The following is a 23,154-nucleotide window of genomic DNA, read 5'->3' on the forward strand; positions in this document are numbered from 1 at the left end:
GGATGCCTTCAGGGCTCACACAACTCCAGGCATGAAGCAGCGCATGAAGGAGTCTTGCACAACAACAGCTGTGATTCCAGCCGGGATGACTTCCATCCTGCAACCCCTAGATGTTTCCATCAACAAACCATTGAAGGCTGCACTTGGCGCCAAATGGAATGACTGGATGGCCGGCAGAAACCACTCACATACTGACTTGGAAAGAATAAAGGAACCAGAACTGGAGGAGATCTGCTCCTGGATTGTCGAGGCGTGGGAACAATTGGACCCAAACTTAATTGTATATGCCTTCAAGAAGTGCTGCATATCCAACGCCATGGACGGAACTGAAGACGACATCATATGGGAGGAGTTTGTCAAGACCTCTGACCATCAACCGAAAGAAGATGACGAAGATGAAGAGGACTGTGACTACTACACTGACCGTACAACAAGAGAAATGACCAAAGAGGAGATTGACAGATTCTTTGAGAGCGATGATGATGAGGAAGAATTTGAGGGTTTTGAGGAGATTGACGTCAAGTTCCAGGAAATTCATAAACAGGAAAAATAGGTAATTGTCTAGTCCAATACAAAATCATGAAAGTGTATGCTTTGGTTCATGTTCTGGTCAATATTTTAACCTAAGGCAGTTGAACTAATTTGACTTTAATTGATGCATGCCCCAGAAATCCAAAATCTATTTATTTTGCATAGAATAATTCTTGCATGAACCCTTCTGGGGATTCTGAAGTGGTTTATACTGGTTACATGGTAAATAACATTCTAAGCACTCTGTGCCTTCTTCTTAAACAATTACAGGGATGTGATTTGTCCGCGGATTTATGGAATTCCGCGGATTAAATGGCCCCAGAGACACACACCCCCCCCCCCCCCCCCCCAAAAAAAAAAAAAAAAAAAATGAAAATGAAAAAAATAACTTTTTTACCTGAAAAAAATATTTGGTTGCTTTCAGTTGTTTCAGTATATATTTAAGTTTTCTTCAAATTTTATGTCAGGAGAGCCCTCAAAAGAGCTTCTGAAAAGCCAGTTTTTCTTCTACAGCAGTGTGCTTTTGACCCAAAGAGCGCCCATAAACCCATGGCTGAAAATGTTTCAGCCGTCCAGCTGCCAGGTCAATCACATCCCTGAATTAAATAATACTTTTTTCAAAGAAGATCCTTATACCACCTTCACAGCTTAATTTCTTTAGTGAAATTGGACTTGAATCTCTTAACGTTGACAGCATCTGGAAATAACTAAATTATAACAATAGAGTTAACATGACCTGTCCCGCTAAACATGCTCTTCTCCCTGACATCTTACCAACTAAAAACTTACAAATATTGTATACTACTACTGTAAATTAAGTGTAGTTTTGTTTTTCGATAAAGGGGAAGGAGAGGAATGGATTTTAATTAAGCTAACATTTTGTTTAAGCATGGTAAGTCGAAATACAGTGTACAATAACCCTTGAGTTATGGTCTCTTTTCAAACAAATAGTATGCCATTTATGTGGCCAGGTGCCGTTCTGGTGTACATGTATTTGTCATTTTTTGATAGCTCTAGTTTGCTCCCTTGTCAATATTTGTTTATTCCACGTAACATTTGAAACATAAGCTATGTATAGCTTTTTGCCAACATCATCATTTAACAAATGACAACACGATTTATCAGAAATAGTAAAGCATAATAATCTCATTTAACAAATATTAGGTATATAATTATGTTACGTGACACTAAACAAGTATATTGAACTGAGATTATTCAAAGATTAAGATTGCTAGTGATGGTATTATTATCACAGAAAAGTCAACACCTCGGGTGACATTCTGCTTTTGGGTTGACAATTACGATGTCAAAAATGCTGCCATATGAAATTTAAATAATATAGTTGGTCCAGAACTCACAGAGATATTGACAGTCTATATTTTCAAGGACAAGTATATTTTAATGATGTACTATAACTGTATTACAACTAGAAAAATACAATTGGAGTTATGAAACATTTATAATAACAAGAAAACAACAAATATATTTATGCCCCCTTTCGAAGAAGAGGGGTATATTGCTTTGCACATGTTGGTCGGTCGGTCGGTAGACCAAAGCTTGTCCGAGTGATAATTCAACAATTCCTTGACATATGGTCATCAAACTTGACATGAAGGTTGGGCCTGACCAGTAGATTACCCCTATTGTTTTCAGGGCTCATCGGGTCAAAGTCACACTTGATATGAACTTTGGGCCTGACCAGTAGATGACCCCTATTGTTTTTGGTCACAGTGACCTTGAATGGTAAAAGGTTGTCCGAGTGATAACTTGACAATGCCTGCACCCATGGCCCTCATACTAGACTTGGAGGTTGGGCCTGACTAGTAGATGACCCCTATTGTTTTGGGGGGTCACCGGGCCAAAGGTCAAGGTCACAGTGACCTAGAATGGTAAATGGTTGTCCGAGTAATTACTCAACAATGGCTGCACCCATGGCCCTCAAACTTGAATTGGAGGTTGGGCCTAACCAGTAGATGACCTCTATTGATTTTAGGGGTCAAAGGTCAAGATCACAGTGACCTTGAAAGCAAACTCGGCAATTCCTGGACCTATGGTCATCAAACTTTACATGAAGGTTGGGCTTGACCAGTAGATGACAGCCATCAACTTTGGGGATCATCAGGTCAAGGTCCAAGTAACCTTAAATGCAAAAAGTTAACAAATCTTCTTCCAGTGATATCTCAACAATGCCTAAACCTATGATCATCAAACTTGACATGGATGTTGGGCCAGACCAGTAGATCACCCTTACAGATTTTATGAGTCATAGGGTCAAAGGTCAAGGTCACAGTGACCTTGAATGGTAAAAGGTTGTCCGAGTGAGACTCGACAATGCCTGCACCTGTGATCCTCAAACTTGACTTGGAGTTGCATCTGACCTGTAGATGACCCCTTATGATTTTAGGGGTCATCAGGTCAAAGGTCAAGGTCACAGTGACCTTGAACAAAAAAAGCTTGTCTGTGTGATAACTTGACAATGCCTGCACCCATGGCACTCAAACTTGACATTTAGGTTTTTGGGGACCAGCTGATGACTCATATGGATTTTGAGGTCAAAGAGTCAAAGGTCATGGTCATAACACACTCTATCCTCACACATGAATGGTCATAACCTTAAAACTGCCTTAATGGCATCCAATGTCAGTGACAAATCAGCTGTCTTTTCGGTCCATGCAAATTTCATTCAATTGTCCATATAATCCAAACATCATGGCGCTCAGAGGGGGCATTATGTTTGACAAACATCTCGTTTTTTCTTTTTCCCACAAGCCACAAGTTCTAATTATATTTCGTGATAAATCACGATAGAAGCGTTTGTTAGTCACAAGTTGTCAAATTGAAGATAAATTCCAGTCAATTTACTTGTTGAGTGTTATGTTGAAGCCAATGAAGGAGCAGTTGGTGTATGAACAATGTTGAAATACGGTGTTGGACAAATCAGCTGGTGCATTTGTCATTTCTTTTGAAACTTAACATCAGATGAAACAAATGTGGCGGTGGGTGGGGTAACATGTTTAGCAATGGGAGCTTTTGTGCCAGAGGATGCGAGAAGACTTAGTGTTTGTGCCAGAGGATGCGAGAAGACTTAGTGTTGAACTGAGCTTTTTCTTTTGGATGTTGCTGGGTGCTCTACAATATCACTGCATTGACGCCTCATTTCTGTGCCTGGACATGAACAATAAATGGCGAGCTTCTAAGCTGCTGTTGTTCATTGCTTGGATAGCTGTGGCCCTTACACAGTATGCGGTGTACCAACCTGTTGTTTTGCTTGCTTTGCAAATGTAATCCATGAAATTGCCTTGACAGAGGCGCATTGATAAACCAAATTTTATTTTCGTCAGATCTTGTGATGGCATCCTTGAAGCAGCCATTGAACGGCATCGATGCAGATTTGTCGGTTTAACTGATGAGAACTAAAATTGTGAATAAAACAATGTAAACAAACACAAACAAGACAACATAAGTGGAACAAACATAGGCAGCTCCTTTTGTCGCATCATAGACAACACACTTGACTGATGTAGCATCAGCAATTGCAACAGTCTATTATCCGTGTCCTGTCCCTTAGCATTTATAACGCAGGTTACATTTCAGATTTGTTCTTTTTATGCCCCCGAAGGTGGGCATATTAAAATCTCACCGTCCGTCCGTCCGTCCTCACGAAATGATACTAATGTGACTATTTGTCCGTATAAATGGTATATATGTGACTAAATCGATTTAAGTGACTAGTCACATAAACCTAATGTCCGTGTGTATGGATGGGTATTAAGTGTCTAATTTTTAAAGTGACTATTTTTTAATACTTGTATTTCCCGGTTTCCATGATAAATTTTTAAAAAAAAGGTAATTAAAATTTGTCCGTATAAATGGTATATATGTGACTTATTATATAGTCACCTAAAAGTGTCCGTACAATAGTCACCTAAATTATAGTCACCTGAAAGTGTCCGTAATATTAGTCACCTAAAAGAGTCCGTACAATAGTCACCTGAAAGTGTCCGTAATATTAGTCACCTAAAAGTGTCCGTACAATAGTCACCTAAAATTGTCCGTAATATTAGTCACCTAAAATTGTCCGTACAATAGTCACCTAAAAGGGTCTGTAATATTAGTCACTTAAGTATAGTTATGTCCGTCATGATGGTATTGTGAATAATTATGTGACTTATTATATAGTCACCTAAAAGTGTCCGTACAATAGTCACTTAAAGAATAGTTATGTCCGTATAAATGGTATATATGTGACTTATTATATAGTCACCTAAAATTGTCCGTTGAAATAGTCACTTAAAATTGTCCGTCAGAATAGTCCCGCGGGGCGTGGTTAGTATTACCCACGCCCGCGGGACTATTTCAAACCGCGGAACTATTTCCCATAATGCATTATTTTAGGTATTTTCACTTTCTAAAAATAGATTATTTTAGGTATTTTCATTTTCTAAAAATAGATTTTTTTTCATGGTAATTTTTTACCATGATTGTACGGAAGTTATAGAGATCGACTTCCGGTATATTAGGGATTTCATTTGCACTGACTAACACAACCACCCGTCAGTATGGACCACTTAGCATGATGGACAGCTTAGGCCTTTCTTTTTTTATTCTTTGTTTTACGAACCGCCAGGATGCCACATGGTCGTAGGAGGAGGAAAAAAAAATAAAATTAAAAAAACAAATTCCATTTTTTTTTTTCTCTCGGAAAACATAAATGTTCTTAATAATGTATGAACTTATGAAGTTTTGCATGCATTAGTTAATTCTTTAGCAACTTAAGTCAATCAAACACATTTGTATTGTTTCATGCTTCTTAGAATAAACATGGTTTATACATAAATAACAGCTTTTTTCTTGTGTGGTAGAGAGTTGAAGTAGTATGTGCCTTTATTCCATTAACTACCTATGTACGTGATATGGTGCTTGTAATACAGTACTAAGGTAGGCATTTGGGTCTCCATGTTGTTTTTCATTTTCACATTCATCCTCTTTCACCGCAATGATCTTAATCGTTTTAATTTGAAATTGGTGAACAACATCAGGGGTCAGATGGGCGATGTTTTCTTTTAAGTCTATGAGGGTATCGTTCTTATTATTTGTGTAGCCGAATATACTTTGTATTTTCATTAGGGGGGGTAAATGGTTTTGAAGCTGTAGACATACTTCTTCTTCAAGTTTCAAAAGTGTTCTGGAAGTTTTCCCCTTCACTTCGATCTCAAGTTGCACCCACACGGGCGCAGACATTTTGACAAACGTACCGGGCTGAATAATGTGCTTAATTTTGATTGGTTTAAAATACGGCACGCTTGGTTTCCCGCGTCATTTAAATAACCATTGAAAATTTAACTTCGGGAACGGGAACCAATTCATTTTCGATTCGTGAATTTTTTTGGACGCATTGGATACGACAGTTTATTTATTTTTTTCGAAAGAAATCGGGAGCGGAGGAAATAAAAAAATCGGAAATTTGCAAAAAAAATTTTTTTTCAAAATGGCATTTTTTCTGTCGGCGGGTTCGTAAAACGAAAGATAAAAAAAAAAAGGCCTTAATGTTATGGAACGGGTTAAAGATAGGTTGTTATGGTTACCAATTTGAAGCATATGAAACTTTTCGCGGGCTTTAGCCCGCGAAAAGTTCATATGCGGGACGGTCCAGGAGCCGCATGTGGCCGGAGAGGCTATATTATGAAAGAAATTGTTTAACTTTTAACTTATTTATTAAACATATATACAAGAAATTTTGTTGCTGGGAATCTGTCCTCTTGAACTGTAACCACTGCGCCCAGTTGGTGTGTAATCATGTCTTTTCACGATGGTTTATAATCATGTTTGATCATGTCCAATCATATTCACCCATGTCTGACCATGGTCTAAGTCTTGAACATTTCTGATTTTGTAACGCCATTTCCATGGTATAAGTCTTGAACATCCATGTGTTTGGAACGCTATTTCTGTAGGAGTTTCCCACTTTTTAATACCTTGCGTGGTCATAACACCTCTTTCTGTCCAATTTGCTTTGCCATGCTTGGAAATATAATTATATGCTTCTAGTGCTGAACCAAGACGTTGACGTTTCTCTAGTGTCGCTTTATGGAACGGTGGAATCTTTTTCATTCCTGTGAAACGAATTCTCTTTTGCATTTGAATAAATCCTTGCAAGTATGGAGTTCCACTGTCAGTAACCTCTGTTCCATAACAAATGTATTTAACTTCTAATTCTTCCAATAATTTACAGTCCTGTTTGGTATAATTATTGAGCGTGAAGCACCAATCTTTAGCTGAAGAAGGTTGTGGTGTTCTTCTAGAAGCCATATTATTATCCATATTTCTGATAAGATTATTATATATCCGTGTGTACCAAAGTTCACATGTGTCATTCAAGGAGAAAGACTATTTAAGGATATGACGTATGTTAATGACGTCATTGCGCCTACAACCATGTACAAACACATTTAATCATATTTATGTTATCAATTATTTTTTACATGTTCAGTCTATATTAATGGTAAGATTGAAATGGTCAAGTTTTGGAGCCTGTCGAACAAAACCCAGGTCCTTGGACGAATTAGTTTTCGAATAAAAATATAATTTAATGAGTCCATAATTGTGTGCCTTGTTTTGAAAATGTATGACGTAGTTTATGACGTATCCGTATGTGTAACTTTAATTAGAGCATGACGGACAGTATTTCTGTGTCTTTTAGTAAATAGTCACATTAAGCGAAGCCACTTATGGACATATTTGTTGGCCCGTCCATCCGTCCGGGTCTGTAACTTTCCCTTGTATGGACAGATTTTAAAATAACTTGCCACATGTGTTCCACATACCAAGACGACGTGTGGCGTGCAAGACTCGTGTCCCTACCTCAAAGGTCAAGGTCACACTTAGTGTTTATTCACAATGGAGTGCTGCATATAAGGACATAGAGTATAGGTTGTCATGTCCGGGCTGTAACTTTCTCTTGCATGGACAGATTTTAAAATAACTTGCCACATGTGTACCACATACCAAGACGACGTGTTGCGTGCAAGACCCGTGTCCCTACCTCAAAGGTCAAGGTCACACTTAGTGTTTATTCACAATAGAGTGCTGCATATAAGCATAGAGTATAGGTTGTCGTGTCCGGGCTGTAACTTTCCCTTGTATGGACAGATTTTAAAATAACTTGCCACATGTGTACCACATACCAAGACGACATGTCGCGTGCAAGACCCGTGTCCCTACCACAAAGGTCAAGGTCACACTTAGTGTTTATTCACAATAGAGTGCTGCGTATAAGCATAGAGTATAGGTTGTCGTGTCCGGGCTGTAACTTTCCCTCGTATGGACAGATTTTAAAATAACTTGCCACATGTGTTCCACATACCAAGACGACGTGTCGCGTGCAAGACCCGTGTCTCTACCTCAAAGGTCAAGGTCACACTTAGTGTTAATTCACAATGGAGTGCTGCATATAAGGACATAGCGTATAGGTTGTCGTGTCCGGGCTGTAACTTTCTCTTGTATGGACAGATTTTAAAATAACTTGCCACATGTGTTCCACATACCAAGACGACGTGTCGCGTGCAAGACCCGTGTCCCTACCTCAAAGGTCAAGGTCACACTTAGTGTTTATTCACAATGGAGTGCTGCATATAAGGACATAGAGTAAAGGTTGTCGTGTCCGGGCTGTAACTTTCTCTTGTATGGTCAGATTTTAAAATAACTTGCCACATGTGTTCCACATACCAAGACGACGTGTCGCGTGCAAGATCCGTGTCCCTACCTCAAAGGTCAAGGTCACACTTAGTGTTTATTCACAATGGAGTGCTGCATATAAGGACATAGAATATAGGTTGTCGTGTCCGGGCTGTAACTTTCCCTTGTATGGACAGATTTTAAAATAACTTGCCACATGTGTTCCACATACCAAGACGACGTGTAGCGTGCAAGACCCATGTCCCTACCTCAAAGGTCAAGGTCACACTTAGTGTTTATTCACAATGGAGTGCTGCATACAAGGATATAGGGTATAGGTTGTCGTGTCCGGGCTGTAACTTTCCCTTGTAAGGACAGATTTTAAAATAACTTGCTACATGTGTACCACATACGAAGACGACGTGTCCTGTGCAAGACCCATGTCCCTACCTCTAAGGTGAAAGATACACTAAGTGTTTATTCACAAGGGAATTCTGAATATAAGGACATAACAGTGTAGGTTGTCAAGTATGGGTGGTATTTTTTTATGTTCAGAGTAAATTTAAAATAACTTGCCATATGTATTTGACACATGAAGGCAAGATCAACTTTTCATGTACTGACCTTGTTCGTAGGTCAATGTCACATTCGGGGGCATTCGTCACATACTGTGACAGCTCTTGTTTCTTTTTATTTTTACTTCAAAAGTTTGAAATAAAATGACACACACTTCTTTACTAAGTTAGGCATTCTGTACTATGAGTAAGATGTTGTACTTAAAACTTTATTCGCTAGATTAGTGGAAGATACTTTTAAATCAAAACATTAAACACACACACATAAAGCAAAAAACAACAACACATATAAATGTTTAAAATGTTCCTATTTCATATCGTTTTCTTTTGAATTCTCAAAAGGAGTCAATGTGATTTTAGCTATTTCTGAAAAGGAGTCACTTAGGATGTCTTTAGTTTTGTTGTTTGAATTGAATTGAACTGCAGCTTGAGATAGTTCCTTTTGATATTGAATCGTTTTGTCCATTGCTGACAAGATTTCTTCATGCTTCTGAAAACATATTTAAAAAGGAAAAGATATTCACAGTATTATCTTGAATTATCAAATACACTTAAAATCATTTTCAATTAGAAAATGTTAAATTTCCATCACAAAATCTACTGAATTGTGCTGATGGGTAGTACTGTCTTATGTGCTTTACAGCACATGCTGGTAAGACATCTCTTCACTTCTTTCCAAGATAGCCCCAACACCAGATAACCAGCTGTCTGTTCCTGGAATAATCCTTCATTTTCTTCCGGGTTTCCAGCCATATAATTGTCAATTCTGGTATATGCTGTTTCAAGAACATACTGGTCAAGGCACACAGTATCAAAGGTGGCCAATTATACATCCTACTTCATCCTCTGATTGGTTTCATCCACCTTGGTTGTAATCGGTCTTGAGTTCCTGGCAGCATACATACTCAATTTTATATTGAATTTCAATAGCAAGCATACATAATAGTATTATACAACTGAATATATAACTCATATTATGAAACATGCATAACATAAATAGATTCTACTCGTTTTCGATGGGGAGCAACGTGTTTTCGCCCACCGCGGCTTTGCAGGCAATATACATTTCGTCGACTTCCAGACTCGAGCGATACGCTGTAGTTCGTCAATGCTGAGAAGAGAAATCGAAAATATAGAAGACGACACCAACCTGTTCACGGATGGGAGGCGAGAACTGGCGGATTGGCAGACGGCTACCACTCTTGGTGCCTCAATCATTGCTTGAACTGTAAACCAGGATTGCTGGACTTTATCCGACCATTCCAGCATACAGCCCCCAGTCCCCATGTGTTCACGCTGACTAGGGTGTTCGGTGGCGCAGCCGTTGCACTCTGTCCCCTGGTGAATCACCTCTATCATCTGAACAGCCAACAAACAATACGCCGTATTAAGTAGCTGTTGGGAATTCTTGACCGCTCCTCCAATTTTTTCAATATATTTTTTGAGCTCGTCAAAAACTAAATTGGCTTCGTCCAGGTCCACTCTTACACCATCCTTGGTGTAACGGATCGAGTCGCCAATCATCGAACATTTGCGAATATCTATTTGAAACTTTCTTGTCTTTCCGAAATTATTTTCTTTAACGCTCATCATTAACGTCATTTCGTTTGTCCCTTCCCCTGGAATTTCGAAGGGTATATCCAACGACCTCGATGACTGACGTTGTTGATATTTTTCGGCAATTTTTATTGCCATTGGCAGTTTATCTATCAAGCCCTGTATGTTGCGTTCTGATAAGCATACGCTGGTTTCTCTTTCGTTTTTGTTTTTTCTCAGCTCGATAACGAATTTCGACAACACATAGTCGAATACAAGAGAGGCAGACACGTCGGCGGTGAGGCTGGACGATACGAAAATCGAATCCTCTTTAGGCTCATAGTTGTCGTCCAATTTCAATGTTTTAAGTTTTATAGCCGAGTCGATGTGTTCTAGCGGTCGTTTTGTCATCTGCAAGGCAAATTATTTTTTTTCGTAAATATTTTCATTAAATGTATAAACGCTTTTACACACTTCAAACTCCTGACAGAAAACATTTTTTCGCGTTATTTTCTGTAAAGAAATAAAATACGTAGTAATAAATAAGTAATTTTCAGTTTAATAAAAAAAAAAAACAACATTAAACCATTGCCATACTTAGTTACGTTGTATACTGTTAACATTTTAAACATATAATATAAACACCTACCTTCGATAAAGAAGCGGATGCTGCAAGTCCGATTCAAGAGTTAGATTTTTTGAATGATCAACACTGCGAAATCGGCCGGGTTAAATAGCGTCTTGGCCACCCTCGAACGGCGGTTGGAATGTTAACACTGTCATAACAAAACTATTAAATTTGATGGATCGGGTCGTTTACCTAATTTTAATTACTCGAGGACACGTTTCGCCGTCCTAACAAAACTATTAAATTTGATCGATGTACTTGTTTACGCGATTTAGTGGTCACCAACCTAAGGGGGTTACCGACCTGACGGGGTCACCGACCTGACTTTCAGCGTACTTAGAGATAAGCGTACTTAGAGATACAACCGAAAGATAGGCAACCAAAACATATGCTTATTATGCTCTAACTATTACTACTGCTGGTGTAGTGCAGATAACTGCCTCCTGGGACAACCTCTGTCTTAACAGACCAAATAAATATCGCACAAAATTATTATTTTTGCACTTTTCAAGATGGACTTCCATGCCAACACCCACTTGCTCTGTGGTTGCCTGACAATCAAAGGTGTACATATGAGATGGGGATAATTGGCAAACACGCCCACAATTTTCCGACAAAAAGTCAAATATTGTAAGCAACTTTCTGGCACAATTCTTCAGTTCATTGCCAGTAGACATTAGCTGTTGGATGATGTTTGGACTCGGCATGCTATTGACAAGTCCCAGACTTTGGTTACATGGAGAATTTTGACTTTGTCCTAGAAGTTAGTGTCTGAAGCAGAATTCTCCATCTTGAAGCACGGGTAGGGATATGCAAAAATGACTGTCCTTAATGGCAGGCATATATGCATGCATCAAGGATGAGAATCCCTGAATTTGTCATTATGCAAATTGTAAAAAAAATGTGAGGCTTCATTAAATTCTGATTTTAGAACATTTTGGACTCCAATACAGCCTAGACAATAATTTGATTTATTGTTTTCATTAAGATTGGAGTAGGTTTTAATAGAAACGAGCCAATGATAATTTGGCAATTATTAGTGTAAACCCGGATCTTGTTGGGCAAATCCCATATGTGGGAGTATGCCTTTATGACGCAAATACATCAAAAACAAACTTTACCACATGTTTTTTTGACATTTAACAATTAGTATTATTTACAATCAAGGTTGTTACCAATGACGGGCCTAGGCTAACCATTTAGGGGCCGGCCTACCAAGGGGCACCTTGTCGACATTATGGTGTTACCAAAGGCAGGTCGGTGTTCCAGAAAGCGCTCTGACCTATACAGGGACACCTCACTTGATAAAGGGCAAAAAAGACATCGCCCAATGAAACCAAGAATCATCATGTTTGCTGTTCTTAACGCGTACTACCGTATCCAGAGTATTTGCCTGTTATTGGATATTCCAAAATGTTGAAAATCGGACATTTCATGAAGCCAGGCATTAACCACTTTGTATCATGACTTATTTTCTGAGTTTTTATGCTTGGGGCCTGCTATCTTGCTTGTGAGGAAGGACAGACATGACCATCATTGTAAAAGGTTGCTTCAGGATCGAGAACTCTGCCATTCCATCTGTCTATCAGAGCAGGGTTGATCTACTCCATGTCTTCCAGTGCCTGTAGGGCATCCCTATGTCAACATTATGATGGGTTCAAACATCAGAAGTCCTCAGGGCAACTTGCAGTGAACACATGAATACGCCTGAAGAAAGCTGTTTATGGTATTTTAACCGCTCTCTTACCATCTCGCAGGTAGATCTTTTGTTGATGTGAGGAATCTGCAATGGTAAGTGGGTGTTGGCACAATAGTTGTTAAATAACTAGAACTAACACTCCTGGTAGGTCATCTCAGTGCTTTGAATGTGCAGTTTTTTATTGGCATTTTGGGATTGAGAACTTGTTATTGGGAAATTGATGACTAATGAAAAATCCAGGAGCATTTTTTCTTTATTCAGTATGATCTGCAATTTCTAGTTATGAATTTAAACACATCCTCAAGGAACCATCATATTATGGTCTAAAAAATTGCAATTATTTAACGGAGGGGAAGTTGATTACCAGGTACTTTAGCAATAGGTAAAAAATCTTTTCGCCTCCAAAAACAGTATTTTAAAATGAGTAGGGTTGCTTCATTGCCCATGGAAGCAACAAATAATATAAAACAAAAAATCATTTTACAAACATTCAAGTTTCATTCATGCAACAACATAATATATATGAACAGAACATACTTAAAAGGGAAAAGAAATTCACCGTACTATCTTGAATTTTCAAATGCACTTAAATCATTTTCAATTAAAAATGTTAATTTCCATCACAGCATCAACTGAATTGTGCTGATGGGTAGGACTGTCTTATGTGCTTTACAGCACAAGCTGGTAATACATCTCTTCACTTCTTTCCAAGATAGCCCCAACACCAGCTAACCAGCTGTCTGTTCCTGGAATAACTTCTTCATTCTCGAAGAAGCACATCGAAACAATGTGTCAACGGCACTCAATTCTCACAACGCGGGTCAACGTTGATGATTCGGCATGAATAAATTATGTTTTCCCTAGTCGTTCATAAGTTCTTCCTTCTTTAACGCAGAAATATTTCTCTCACCTACTTAAGTCAAAGGTGGGCTTCGTTCATCTCTAAGCAACTGCATGTTTAATTTCATGATCTCGACAGAAATAACTAGATGCGATACAGCTACAATTGTTACAGCACAGCTTTAGCTTTGTGCATGCAGGCCCAATTGAGGTTATAAAATTTTAATAGCCCTGGCCAGAAAGCATCATCTGTGTCTCGCCTACACCCATCATCTAAAACATTTTTAGTTCTTTTACTTGAGGTCATAACCCTCAGTGTTATAGCAGCCTTTTTTAAAGGTGTTTGTTATCAACTAAATGAACATGAAAGATATAACTCAAAATGAGGAACACACACAACTGTGCTGTATGAGTACAAGTCATACCCTGAAGACCTTTTACATATAAATAATGATATACAATCATCGACCATACCCATGAAATAATGGTCGGTTTCTGAAAACATGTTACATGCTACATATTCTTAAGTCTGATTTTCCTTTCTACATGTACTCGTTTACTCTCCATTTTTCAAAATGAAGTTGTTATTAATGAGAAGGTATTGAGTTATTTTTTTCTTAAAATGCTGTTCTGTATTGACATGAAATACCACTAGTGAGGTAGATGTTTTACATTTTGAGAAGTTTTCCAGGTTCTCGAGGTACCTGTCTCAATATAAATTATTTAACTGAAATACTGGAAAAGGGTTAAATTTTAGTCTTTTATGTATGTTTTGAGGGGTATGTTCATGAATCGTTCTTCTTAATGTCAGTCTTAAATGTCACTGGCAGCTTGAAACCCAAGTGAACCATCAAGTCTAGATTCTCATTGTGCATTTCAAGGTCAAGTATTCCAAACAATCGGGTCTGACTCCAACAGGGTAGTTTCCAGTTGGACCTTTGCAACTATAACTTAGCCCTATAGGTCATTTTTTGGAAGATCCGCCACATGTCGAACAAACGCCATCATTCATCTTCTTGTAGCATCCTGCAAAATGTGTTCACTCTATTAATGTAGTGAAGTCCTATCAGTGTGCATTTTTTTTGCCTAAAGTGACAGGTATCATTTAATAGTTGGTGTGTAAACTGATACTATTGGATATATCAGTATGTGAATAACTTAGATTTATTAACATTATGTACAAGACTTATTCATGGAATAAACTACTTCAATAAATAAAATAACATCATACTAAAGAATACATGAAGGGCATGAAAAAAGCAGCGAAATAGCAGATATATACTTACATATAAGAATATTAATTTCAGCAAAATTCATTAAGATTAGCCTTAGCACATTAATCAAGTCCATCATGAATAAAGTGTTGTTTTTTAATTCAGTTTCTTAAAATTGGCATTTGAAAGTTTGTATACACATACAATAAACACCTGGGTAATATTGTTAAGCATATTCAAACACACGCTCCTTTCCAGGAAGTGAACTGTCTTAATTCTTTGAATGAGTCGTTCCACATGAATCCTTGCCTTTGAAATATATTCAGATCGTTTGTCCTCCTGCTGTGATCTGCGATCTATCACGATCTATCACGATCACGCCCTTTGAAGTCGGGATTAAGAAGTTTGACTCTATTCTTCTTTAATTCCATGGCAACATTGAAAACACGGTAAACCATGACTGCATCACCAGGTTTAAGGTTGTACATCAACTCTTCACTATTTTATTTTATTTTATTTTTTGTCAGATGCTTTCCCACCCCAGACTCTGGATACAAAATTTAAAGTTATATTTGGTAAGAGGCCTACTAATAACTTTGCTGAATCATAATGTTTGTAGTTGGATAATGTCTTTTTCCTGACATCCAAGTTTGCTGCTCATTCTGTCATGAGTTTAGTCCAATCCAGTACATCCTTCAAGTTACTGAAGTCCTGTGTTATATAATTATGGAAGCAATACAAGGTTAATAAGAATTACTGTCACTGTGGATCCGGCTGTGGTGGAGAATGTTGTGCTGTTCTTGTAAGTAGACACAACTAGATCTGTCATTTCAATGTAGTTACCAGGCCGGACATCGCGGTTAATTTGGTTCCGCCACATGGTGACTGATGCCCGTCCTGATGCATCCTCAACTATCAGGGCCTTAATTTGCGTGTCTTGACCCTGCGTTTTTACAGTTCTTTCTTCCTCTTCCTGAAGTGAAATTGTTGAAAAATATCAGTCAGTATGATTCACTGCAATTCTCACCATAGTTTATGTCCCTCAATGCACCTTCGCTATTTCCCGGACAACATCTATACAAAGTCTGCAACATTATTATAGCAAAGATGTATTTTTTATGTCAAGAAAACATGTTATTTTGATTTAACCAAATTTGACAAATGTAAGGGCACATTTTCCTAAATAATAAAAAATGTTCAGTAAATACTTCTATTACAACAATTTGTTAATTTAGTGTTATAGTCTTACCTCAACTTTTGACCGGCTGGTCGATGATAGGGAGGCCTCTCCTTTAAACATGTTAACGACCACGTCAGTTATACTGACGTAGTCACCTGCCTTCACTGTGAGTTCCGTTGCATCTCGCCATAGGGTGACTTTCGCTCTCACCTGGTTCTCTTCCAGTGTAACCACCCGTATGTCTACATCTTCACCACACACTTTCACGGTACGCTTGGCCCCCTCCTGGATGGAACAAAAAGATTCTTGCATAAAGCATGGAGAAACGTTTTGTATGCCAAAGACAAATAAAAATATGATTACAAATGGTAAATGTAAGTATTGTTTTGTGCGGAGATTAAGAATGAAAATCCTGTCAGTGTGCATGCAACTGAACAAAGTCCTGTCAGTGTGCATGCAACTGAACAAAGTCCTGTCAGTGTGCATGCAACTGAACAAAGTCCTATCAGTGTGCAAGCAACTGAACAAAGTCCTATCAGTGTGCAAGCAACTGAACAAAGTCCTATCAGTGTGCATGCAACTGAACAAAGTCCTGTCAGTGTGCATGCAACTGAACAAAGTCCTGTCATTGTGCAGTCAATCATCAAGTCCTGTCAGTGTGCAGGCAACTGAACAAAGTCCTGTCAGTGTGCAGTCAATCATCAAGTCCTGTCAGTGTGCAGGCAACTGAACAAAGCCCTGTCAGTGTGCAGTAAATCACGAAATCCTGTCATAGGGCAGGAAACTGACAATTCATGTCAGTGTGCAGGCAATCACCAAATTTTGTCAGTGTTGAGGCACCTGTGACAAGTCTCAGTGTGCAGGCACATGTGACAATTTTGTCAGTGATGATTCAGGCACCATGTTAGACCAGTATGTTTTGCAATATTCCTTCAAAACAAGTACCAAGCTGTATTTATTACAAAAGTCAAGCTAATTTACTAAGGTAAGCGATTTGGGGCCAACATGGCTCCATGTATTCAAATGACATGAATATTTTTTACATGTGAAAATTTCAAGTGTAGAGTGTTTGATATCGCAATATTTTGTCTATGCAATAAGTGTGATTTTTGTTGACTATCAGTATGCAAGAGTAGAAAAAATGATTTCATAGCTGAATAAGGCGGCCCCGAACTGACACCTTTTTCTTCGGTGGAGAAGCTCCTTTTTCTTCGGTGGAGAAGCTAGCGCTGCTGGCAATGATACAACATCAGCTGGTGGCGGGTTAACAATGGCCTGCCCTTCTGTTATGTGTGCATCCGGGCATGCAACTTTTGACGTAACAAAAACCTTTGTGTTTTTGGTCACCACTATGTGCCGGCTGTCCTCTGTCTTCTGGATAACATCTCTCAAGACAACTGATGTGCCGAATGCGAACTTTGAGAATTTGAGTTCATCAAATACCTTTGCACAGCAGGCATGTCGTGCCATCACTGACCGCCACACTAAGGCATCTTTTCAGAGTGCCATCCTGATTCTACTGTGGGTATTTTGAATACCCTGTAAATTCTACTGTGGGTATTTTTGTATACTGAGGGGCACCGTCCAAAAAATGAAAACAGAGATTATTGACAGAAGTTATCAAAACAAAAGCATGGTATCATGCTGTGAAATTGGCATGTGTTTATCCTACACTGACCCGTGAAGTATCATTTGACTTTCCAGATGTTAAATGTCTAAAACAAGGCAGAAACTAGAATACAAAAACCAATAAATTGAAATACAACATATATCCTTTCTTTCTCGACTCGACTATCGACTTGCAAATACTTCTTTCGCATTCCCTATCATGACATGAAATGTCAAAAACATGGCGATCCAAAACTGCTTATATTACACAATGCATATTTAAGAATATTAAAAGCTACTAGTATAATACAATTTGTTAAATACAGTTGGAAATCGAAATACCCTGCATTGCATGAGCAATACGCATATCGTATGGAATCCCTCTCCACATCGACACTTAACATATGAGGCTTGTCATTTTTTCTCGTTGAAGGCCAGCATCCTGCGGTTACATGGCAGATACCTCTTCAAAACATTTTATGTCATGAATATTACCTTGTACAAAGTAATTTAATCCCTTTTCTTACACCTTTTCCGATAATTTGGCTTGATCTGGTAAATATTTAACTGATATATTGTCCGGAATCTTCGCAAGAGAATCGGATTCTCATGCTTTCGTAGCAGCAAGAGCCGCCATTTTGAATTTACGCTTGGGGCGTGTAGTAACAATATCTAAGGGGGCTGAGCTTATCTTGGCATCTCGGATCGATGTATGCTATGAGCAGACTGTTTCCTTTCAGAACACACCATATCAAAACGATCAATTTCATACCTGCTAGTACAATTCAATGACCCAGATACTCTGGTCTCAACAAATCCAACAATATCAGCCTTCATCACGTTGTGTTCATCCCTTTTGTTTTCTATGTGTTTGCTCAATGACCTGCAATTTGGAAGCACACTGTCAAATCATCAAGTGCACCCAAACTCAAATCAGGTAAACATAGTTGTCAATGCCTATCATATCCAAGTCTTTCCATTTCAGCAACAACATCTTAAAAAACACTGATTATTTCCTCATTCTATTCCAAAACATGAACATAAACTTGTAACACAGCCACAGCTTTATCCAACATAATGTATGTGATAAACAGGATAAACGAAAATGCATGACAGCACCAGTTTCAGTGGTAGACAGGCTTTGTGAATGGTCTTACCTGCAGACATTTGGATTGGAAACTGACGATATTGTGACAACATATGTTTTGTTATGCTTGATAGTAAAATGTCTGCATGTTTTTCAACTACCTAGCCATTTTCACTTGCCCAAATGGATTTTTTACTTGCCCAATTTTTTTGAGTTCATTTTGTTGTCTTACTTCACATGAAAACCCGTTTTCAGATTCAACCTGCACATCAGGGCTTGATATATTTGTAACAAAGATGAACAAACAAATGTATATAAATACATTTTAATTAAAAGGTAACGGTCAATGCAACATACAAAGGCACAATTCATATAAGAAATGGAAATGAGATCCTGACAGAGGCTTTATGAAACAAGAAGAATTGACTAGAACATACAATGGTATAATATTTTCATGAAAACAACAGAAATAAACGGCCTAACATTCAGTAACATAACACATAACTTTTATGTGAACTTTCAACATCTTTAGCACAAAGCAAAATAAAAATTAAAATAAGCAATAAGCACATATTAAAGCACTAGTATAAAGCACATGTTAACATTCAATGACATAATTGTCAACAACAAGTAAAGTTAATAACTAATTATAAATCGTCATCATCAGAGTCGCTCTCATTTCCGAACTGTGGATGACACTGCTGTTGGCCCTGGGTCCACCACAGGTGTGCAGCTCTTGTGGCATCCAATCGTTCAAAACTTGGATCTTCAAGAGATACACATAGCAAAATGTCCAATGTTTCTGTGTTAAGGCATGCTTTCCAGTTTGACGTTATTCTCTTAACATCTGGAAAAAACCCTTTCACAAACAGCAGATGACATTGGCAATGTCAGGATGACCTCAATGAGGTGGGAAATGTTGTCTGGACCAGCAGAGTTTAGGACCACCTGTATTGTTTTCAACACAGAAATGAGCAACTTCCAGCTAAGTTCCTGTTCCTTTCACAAGTCCCACATATCAGACCTGCAATGAATAAATCACATTCAAATAAAAAAACTTCCATAAGAAGTACCTTTTATGCTGTAAAACACTGTATTTAAGATTCAATATTGTCATGAAATTTGTAACTTAAAACAGGGTCTTCGACATTCAAATTATTAAGGACGAAATAAAATTGAATTATAAGAACGAACAGTCAACCTCTTATTATCTTTGCCTTGTAACCTTACAATTATTTTGAAGTAAATTACAATTTATCGCAATGTAAAGTGAAATCGTAAAGTTCCAAAAACCAAGCATCCGAAAATTGGCACAGTCCGAAAAATAGCCAAAATTACCATTCTCGCTGTCTCTGAGTCCAGGAAAAATTGTTTCCCTAAAACTCGACCCAGCCACATTTTCGTTTATTTTCATAGCTGGTCTTTTTCTTGGATGACTTAGCCTTTTTTCGTTTGAAATATTAAAAAAAACTTGACAGTGTCGACGGTCGAAACGCCATTTGTGTACGTTGTGAGGGCAACTGGAATGCTAGCTATATGGATTTGGTCCAGCTCACGCGATTGGCCAACGGATCTAGACGGAATTACTTGCGCTCTATCAGAAAATATTTGGCAGTCTTCGCCATCGTAGTTTCGAATAAAAATGTCCGAGGAGCTCCGTTTGACCCGATTTTTGGTTAATGTCGAGCCCTGTACCTACACATTGCTACATCTGCAGGAGTTTTGCACTCTGCAAGCGCATTTCTTCACTATGCATGGTGTGCCATTGGTAATGCCATCGACATTGTCAACATTTAGACATATTTCGCCCGGTTAACATACACCAAGGGTTGGACTCTGGTTTATTGCTGCATCTTTTGGAATTTTGGACAAAATACTTCGTCAGTGATTTGTTCAATCCCCTGATAAACAACCAATGGCATCAAAATGGACCAACTTAGATTCAGTCATATCGGAAAATTTTGATGTGTTATGAGCAAACACATTTTTTTCCTAATGTTTATATGGAGTTGTATGTTGTATGATCCATTGTAAACGAGTGGAGAAAGCTTAAAAAATTGCAGCTGACGATGAAGCACTAATTGGTAAAACTATATCAAAAGAGTACTTGTTTTTTAAATTTGAATCCTAATTTATGATAGTGAATTGGATAATGCGGAAAGCTTCCTCAGTATCAGCTTTTTCAGTTGTACAGTTTCGGCGCATTGAAGGATTAGGGATGGTACATATTCCAACGTTTCCAGTGTAACCATTTTGGAATAAGATCGTTTACTAAGTGATGACGAGAATGATCGGTCATAAATGAATTTGAAGCTGTTTTGGGATTATTTTGGTACCGCTCCTAGCGGACTACATAGAGTATTTGTTAATGATGTTCTCAAACTTGGAAATCCACTTTTGCCAGCGTACATAGGCAGAATTTGTGTTTGAATCATTGAGTCAACTTTGAACAATGAATGGTGGAAACGACAGTAGTTGAGTCGCCATCCCACGTCGCCAGTTTTATGTAGTAAAGGAATAACTCAACACGTGAGATTAACAGCCTTTATTACTGCGTGAAATAGTTAACACAAACATTTTATAAACTCGGAAGTAGCATATCATAATAATAAACACTTGTGTAAATCACTCGATTATCAGCACTAGTTAACTCAGTCGTCCAAAACACTACATGGTGTAATATAGGGACCCTTTATATATAGGACGATGTTTAACCTCAAGTGCCTAATTTGTTTCTGACAACAGCAAGGATTTCTATGAACTGTGGAAAGTTTTTGCGGTATGCGCTGAGTAATGCAATAAGTTGTTACTTTTGGGAATCCATGACTACAACCATTGGCCAACACATTTGTTCTTGCTGTGTCATACCCCCTATAAATAAGGTGCAAAGGCGTTGATAAGGGGTAGGTAGCTTGAAAATATTGTCACTTGAATTTCCCTCGTGTTGAGTATATTGAAAGGCTTCAAGAAGCGTGAAGCACCATTGATTTCTATAAAGTTGCTACCGTGGTGGGTGACTGTGCAACTTGGCTTTCTGCAGGTCCCAGACTGTTAAAATCCCAACAACTTCCTGTGAATAATTTTGTTTTGAGTGCACTTGAATGGATGTTTTTAAACGGAATGTGAGGCAGGACACAGTCTCTAAACTTTACGCCTAGCTATCTGCTTTACAACATCACCAAACATTATCCCCCTTGATGGTTGTTCAGTGGCAGGTAACGCTGCAAAAGAGGGGTTCTTCTCATCGGTGTGACCTTGTTGCTTCGTGAATATAGGCAAATAAAAACAGGTTTAATATCTGTCAAAAGGCGCAAATATCCTTCGTCACATAAAGATTCTTCAAGTTTTGAACGTTCTGTTTCATTGATTAGTTCATGCTCTTCTAGTTTCATTTAAACTCTTTTTGTTGAAGCTTGAGTTTTTGTGTTTCCTTTGATTGCAAAAATTTAAGTTCATACAGTTTTCTCTGTATAGAACTATCCCTTTTACTTTTTGACGACACTTATGAGCAAGTCTCATGATCTTGTCTTACGCTCCAGCACCAGTCTATAATTGTGTTGTTCTATTCCACAAACTCCATTTGTGACCTTTTAAACGACTCTTTTAGTACCACGTGATAAATTGCGTCATAAATGCTACGTCAGAAGGCAATATTTTTTATTTGAAAAAATACTTTAAACAAAGAGTGGGTGTTATCGCTGGATCTGGACCGTTTCCAAACTTTTAGAAGACCTGATGTAGACATTTCTTTTGCTGGAAGTGTTCTGTACATGTTCGACAAAAACTGAACATTTTCCGTTTCTTTTCATAGGTAACACTGGGATATGTAAACCCCGAGGTGGTAATATTTTGCATTTTATTAATCTTTCATACTCGGAAATGTTTTTGGAACTTTCCATATGATTTCTGGATGCCCGAGTGGGTTTTTACTGTTTTGTTTAACAAAGGGTAAAGTGATGTGACATCATAGTATTTTATCTGATTGTTTTCTGATGCCTCTTAATACAATTTGAAGGCTTCAGTCCTTCCACTGAAGAAAGCATATCTTGGCTCTAATGGGCTAACAAACTCCAGACTTATGAATTTATTGTTTCCTGTCAGGATTCTTCTCCATTTCTTTCCTAAAGTCGCACTCCCATATTCAAACATAAGTATAACCTTTTCTTTTTGTTTGTGTGTGGCCTAAAATTGAAATTTGAGGGGTTTGAAAGGAATTGTTCATCATACAGCAGAATAGGTATGTTTCGGTGTGTATATTTCTCCAAGGAATGGATGGCGATGCTGCACGCAGATGCCTAATTTTTTTTCATCATAGGCAATCCAAACTTCAGAGTTATGGGAGAGGTTTTGAATGATAGACATGTTTCAGAAAAGTTGTGGTGCGTGAGAAGGATATTTTGCTGAGTATATGTCTAAGTAATTTTGAAAAGCCTTATTCCACTGTTCAATTTCGGTTATTTGTTTAGCAGATGCTTTCTGTATTGAAGTCACATTGGAATTGTTTGTTTTTCTGATGGTCATTGTTTCATCATGATGGTCGCTATGGATAATAGATGCAAAGTCAACATATTCAAACACCGAA

At 38.1% G+C, this 23,154-nt stretch overlaps 1 protein-coding gene across 1 annotated transcript; it reads right to left on the minus strand.

The window, feature by feature from the left end:
* Positions 1 to 9,001: 9,001 nt before the first annotated feature.
* LOC128205700 (uncharacterized) lies at positions 9,002 to 10,774 on the minus strand. Its single transcript, XM_052907594.1, has 2 exons — positions 9,931 to 10,774; positions 9,002 to 9,669 (listed from the first exon to the last, which is right to left on the minus strand). Exons 1-2 carry the CDS (start codon positions 10,725 to 10,727, stop codon positions 9,615 to 9,617), a joined length of 852 nt encoding a protein of 283 aa, XP_052763554.1. The 5' UTR covers positions 10,728 to 10,774; the 3' UTR covers positions 9,002 to 9,614.
* Positions 10,775 to 23,154: the final 12,380 nt, after the last annotated feature.

This window comes from Mya arenaria, chromosome 10 (genome assembly GCF_026914265.1).
Source record: "Mya arenaria isolate MELC-2E11 chromosome 10, ASM2691426v1".
Lineage (NCBI taxonomy): Eukaryota > Metazoa > Mollusca > Bivalvia > Myida > Myidae > Mya > Mya arenaria.